At 34.3% G+C, this 4,947-nt stretch overlaps 1 protein-coding gene across 1 annotated transcript; it reads left to right on the top strand.

Annotated features, from left to right (window-relative positions):
* Positions 1 to 1,922, top strand: LOC107726306 (homeobox protein Nkx-6.3-like). Its single transcript, XM_016535884.1, has 3 exons — positions 1 to 418; positions 1,286 to 1,455; positions 1,692 to 1,922. The coding sequence occupies exons 1-3, from the start codon at positions 1 to 3 to the stop codon at positions 1,920 to 1,922; spliced, it is 819 nt and encodes a 272-aa protein (XP_016391370.1).
* The last annotated feature ends 3,025 nt before the right edge of the window (positions 1,923 to 4,947 follow it).

Below are 4,947 nucleotides of genomic sequence, written 5' to 3'. Positions count from 1 at the left end.
ATGGAGTCCAATATTTCAGGGTCCTTCCTCTTCAACAACAGCTTGAACCAGTTCCCCTCAGACATCAAGGCCCCGGTGTGCCAGTACTCCATTCCCAACTCCTTCTACAAGCTCAGCCCCGCCAACATCAACTCTCAGTTCCAGGCCGGCACTCCACATGGCATCAGCGACATCCTGAGTCGATCCATGATGGGCGGCCCGGGAACCCCTGCGCTAGTGTCTGGGTACCCCTCCATGGGTGGCTTCGGGACAGCCGTGCCCAGTCCAGGGGTGTATTATAACCGGGATTACGCCCCATCGGGGCTGAGCAGTTTCTCTAAACCCGGAGTCGAATGTTTGGGTATGAAGGGTAAAGGCAGCAGCTGCTGGGTGGACGGAGGGTACGAGTGGAGAGGAGCCAGACAGCAGTGTCCCAACAGTAAGTCTGTGCAATATGTGCATTTGATTTGGAGCATTACCAACACATTGACATTCACCATACTAATTTAGTACATTTATGTACGATCAGTAAGAATATCAAACAGATAAAATCAGATTGAATATCAGCCCAATCAGTGTGATATTATTAGTGTACATAAAATTGACTGCTGTAAAGTTAAATGAAAGTCTACTGTTTTTCAGTAAACAATATACAATGTAATAATTTAATGAAAAAAAATAATTCATTATTTTAAGCTTTCAGTGGAAATGTTAAAAGATTTAACAAATCAGTGTGATATTATTATATAAAATTGGCTGTTTATGGTTTAAATTAATAGTTTAACTGTTTAATGAAAAAAATATCCTTTGAAACAGTTCGTTATTTTAAGCTTTAGTGGAAATGCTAAAAAATGTATGATATTAAAATAGTCTTTAAATATATTCGAATAATTAGATGTATAAAATATAATAAATATTCAGAACGTACTAAAATTAAACATTTGACATTTTCCATACACATTTGATAACTATGAAAAGTAAAACTTTAAATTATTCTAGATAATCCCTGATGTTTCTTTAATTTGTATTTAATAAGAAAGTTTCATATGATTCTTTTTTTCATCTAGTTTCAGCTGTAAAAGCTGACACATTTTAAAGAAAATGTTTCTAACATAAAATGTCAATGTCAATGTAAATTTAATTATTTACTTATTTGTTTCCATTTTACCAGTTTATGCTTCATCGATTTTAAAAATTGGTTCATGGAGTCACAACTCACAAGGTTATAAACAAAGCATAGAAATTGAGATGAAAGGTGTCAGCAGATGCACACAGGAGATGATACACAGTCTTGTTTTCTCTGTAGATGGCGGGCATCACACTGAGACTGTGGGGAAAAAGAAGCACACCAGACCCACGTTCAGTGGGCACCAGATCTTCGCTCTGGAGAAAACCTTCGAGCAGACCAAGTACCTGGCAGGACCAGAGAGAGCCAGACTGGCATACTCACTAGGCATGACTGAGTCACAAGTTAAAGTAAGATAACATACTAGTAATATATAGTTCTGCATTTGAGCACTATTCAATATAAAACATACCAGGGTAACTTATTAATTGGTGCAGCCTAACTTTGCTAAAGTAGTTGGAAAGCTAAACATACGTAGGTTCTGTCTACATTACTGACATTCAAACACTTTTATGATGAGAAGGTATTTATTTTGATGATCTGTAATGAGTTTTCACATCACCTGCGTGTTTGTGATTCCTCTCAGGTGTGGTTCCAGAACCGGCGCACGAAGTGGCGGAAGAAGAGTGCGACGGAGCCCAGTTCCACGCAGGCCTCGCGGGGAGAGAGCGGCGGAGACGGCTCGGAAAACGAGGTGGAGGACGAGGAGTACAACAAACCGCTGGACCCCGACACGGACGATGAGAAGATCCGACAGCTGCTGCGCAAACACCGCAGAGCTTTCTCAGTCCTGCGCCTGGGACCGCATCACATCTGAGGCGAACTCACGCTCAATTTACACGCTCATTCAGACCATACACGCTACACAAACAGACAAGAGGCCTCGAATTATACAGATACACAGTAATATATAGGCTGACCGTTCTCGGTAACACTTTCTATTAAGTCTATTGAACGTTTCCACCATTTTTGCCAAGGAAAAAGATACAGAAAGGCTGTCAAAATTGAACCTGCCACTAAAAAGCCCATTAGGTGTTTTACTACCACTAACTACTAAACAGTACAAATTTAAACTGTAAAAAAAATATGAACTACAAAACAATTTATGAAATGGCCAAATAAAATGTAAAAGGTAGCATACTACAAAATGTTTTGGGCAGTGGATATTAATACATTTATGCAATTAATAAATTCTAAGCTATAAATGTATTGTGACAAATTGCCCCTATAAGAAAAAAAAATGAGAAAACACATATTCTAGAGATTATGCTCATTGTAACACTTTTTAATATTAAACTATTGATTAATTCATTTGGAAAAGTATTTTAATGTGTTACAGTATATTCTCTAAATATATAACTATGAATAAACCTTTATAATTTATTATAGTGAAACTGGTGACACTTATTTACAAGCATTGACAGTAGATTGTATTACAAGGCATTATGAATCAATTTTAAGGGATTAAGAAAACATTTATGTTGCATTATTTAAAGGCTTCATAGAAAGTGTTACCCATTTGTCTTCGAATTTAATATTGTACAAACTTATTTAGAGGTAAAATGCATTATAAATGCTCATAAAAGTGCAGGAATAACAAACAGATACAGTTAATGCAGATACATAAATAGTGAACAAACTGAATTCTTAATCTCTCTTTATGTCATTTTATTTGTCACTGTAGATGTATGTTCCTTCTTATTTTCTTCCAAAGTTTTCTATTATTATTATTATTATTATGATTATTTCTATTTGATTATGGAATTATGTGTGTTTGTTAGTGTCTGTTAGCCTTACAATGGCACAATTCGTCCAGCAATATCAGGGTTCACAGACAGGCATGTCTTGTTTAGCAAATGAAGTCAGTTGTCGTCATCATGTCAGCTGTCGTTTACAAGCATCTCATGTTGTGCGAGTGAAGTTGAACTAACCTGAAGCTCTCTCAGTCCATAAATCAAGTAGGGGTTGAGAATCAGATCGGGTTTAGTAATAAAACAGCATGTTTTCAATTATGCCATCATATGCACTGCAAAGAGATACTATTATTTATTGATTTTTAACAGCTCTTGAATACAGGGTAGATATTCCCCGGAATAATTAAATAAATTCAGTTATAAATAGCAAATACAGTCAAATGTTAACATCTAAAAGGCATATAATCTAATGTATATGATCTGTAAACGAATTATGTTGAAAATGCACAATAAAATCACTGTTTTGAATGTTGAGTTTGTCCTGTTATGTTGAAAATCTCTTTTTAACAACATACAATTATGTTTTATTAAAAAAAAAAAATTAAGAGGTAAAAACAAATAAAATTAAGGATATTTTGTTACCTTTTAAGTTAATGTCTGCAATGCTTAACCTGCAAGAAATAAATACAAATTAAATTTTAAAATATATTAAAATAGAAAGTTATTTTTAATTTTAATAATATTTCACAATATTACTGTTTTACTGTATTATTGATTAAATAAATGCAGCTTTAGTGAGCATTAGAGATTTCTTTCAAAAACATTTTTAAAATCTTATCGAACCCAAACCTTTGAAAATATTGTTCTTGTATTTAATGAAATTTTACAGTAATAAATAAAGCCACAACTCACATTTTTGTCTTTATCACAATTAATAGGAAGCTACATTTCAAGTTAATGCTTAACCTGTTGAAAAGGCTGTTTGAACGGTCAATGAATGTTAAACCATACTCTGATAATTCTACAGCAAATCAGCAGGCGCTCCATATGAAGTGGTCTTTGTCAGTTTGATGAATCTCTTTTAACTAATGGCTCCTTTGAGATCAGATGTCTACAGGCAGACATTACTCAGATCTCTTTCATCTAAATCAGAGAGCAGATGGTGGGAGGCTGTGAGTGTGTGTGTGTTTGTTGAGCATCTGTTTGTTATGGACGTCTTAACTACACACACCTCAATTAAATGGACTCATAACGATAATGACTTTGGATTGATCAATTAATGCGAGTCGATCTGAAACAATCGACCAAACAGTCATCAATGGTTCTTCTCAGTGATGCTAATTTTAACACCTGTTGAAACGTTTAAAATATCAGATAAAAATCTTCCTTCAAAAACATTTTTAAAAAATCTTACCGACCCCAAACTTGTTGAACAGTAGTGTATGTTTTCATGCATTTATTAAAATATTAATAAATAAAATCAGAACTCAAATTGCTTTTATGGTCTATATATCACAATTAAAATACATAATTTCAATATTTTAGTTTGAATAGATGTTACTATTTGTTTACCCAATTTAAATATTTAACACACTATTAATGTATCTGTTAGGCTAACAAACAACAACTTCTCAGTTGATGAATATATACATTTTATTAGGAAATGAGACACAATATATTTAAGAAAAACATTCATAGGTGCTGCAGAAGGTATAGTACAGTAAGAGGGTCTTCCTTTAGACCGTTTCAGCCCAGTCCAACATTCAGCAGCACATGAGGTACAGCTAGAGTAAATGCACTGCAACTATCTTACTGCATTTTACAGCCGTTACAGCAGATCTACCAAACACAAGGTTTGTCAGAAGTCACAAAATGGAACAAACAAACAAAAAACTGAGGAAATAAATGAATATTTGGCACAGTATCAAGTATTGTGTGTCAATCACTTAAGAGAGTCAAGAGTCTTTTTTTTTTCTGCTTCTGCAATTTTTAGGTATGAATATTACTGTTTATGTAAGATGTATGCTTGTGTTTAAATCTATGAACAACCTATAATTTCAAATGGCAAATGTTAGGATCTTATCGACAAGTTTCCCTTGGCCCAGCAGTCACCATTTATCTTAAACTTTCCACCACTATCCATTTTCT

This window comes from Sinocyclocheilus rhinocerous, unplaced genomic scaffold (genome assembly GCF_001515625.1).
Source record: "Sinocyclocheilus rhinocerous isolate Xijiao unplaced genomic scaffold, SAMN03320098_v1.1 scaffold311, whole genome shotgun sequence".
In the NCBI taxonomy this organism is placed as follows: Eukaryota; Metazoa; Chordata; class Actinopteri; order Cypriniformes; family Cyprinidae; genus Sinocyclocheilus; species Sinocyclocheilus rhinocerous.
This window is presented reverse-complemented; position numbering and strand designations above follow the sequence as displayed.

What these genes read in the sequence shown, in the direction of transcription:
- LOC107726306 (XM_016535884.1), top strand. Translation starts at nt 1, where the DNA reads ATGGAGTCCAATATTTCAGGGTCCTTCCTCTTCAACAACAGCTTGAAC. An exon ending in CAGACAGCAGTGTCCCAACA is followed by an intron (nt 419 to 1,285) that starts GTAAGTCTGTGC and finishes TTTTCTCTGTAG; the next exon opens with ATGGCGGGCATCACACTGAG. An exon ending in TGACTGAGTCACAAGTTAAA is followed by an intron (nt 1,456 to 1,691) that starts GTAAGATAACAT and finishes GATTCCTCTCAG; the next exon opens with GTGTGGTTCCAGAACCGGCG.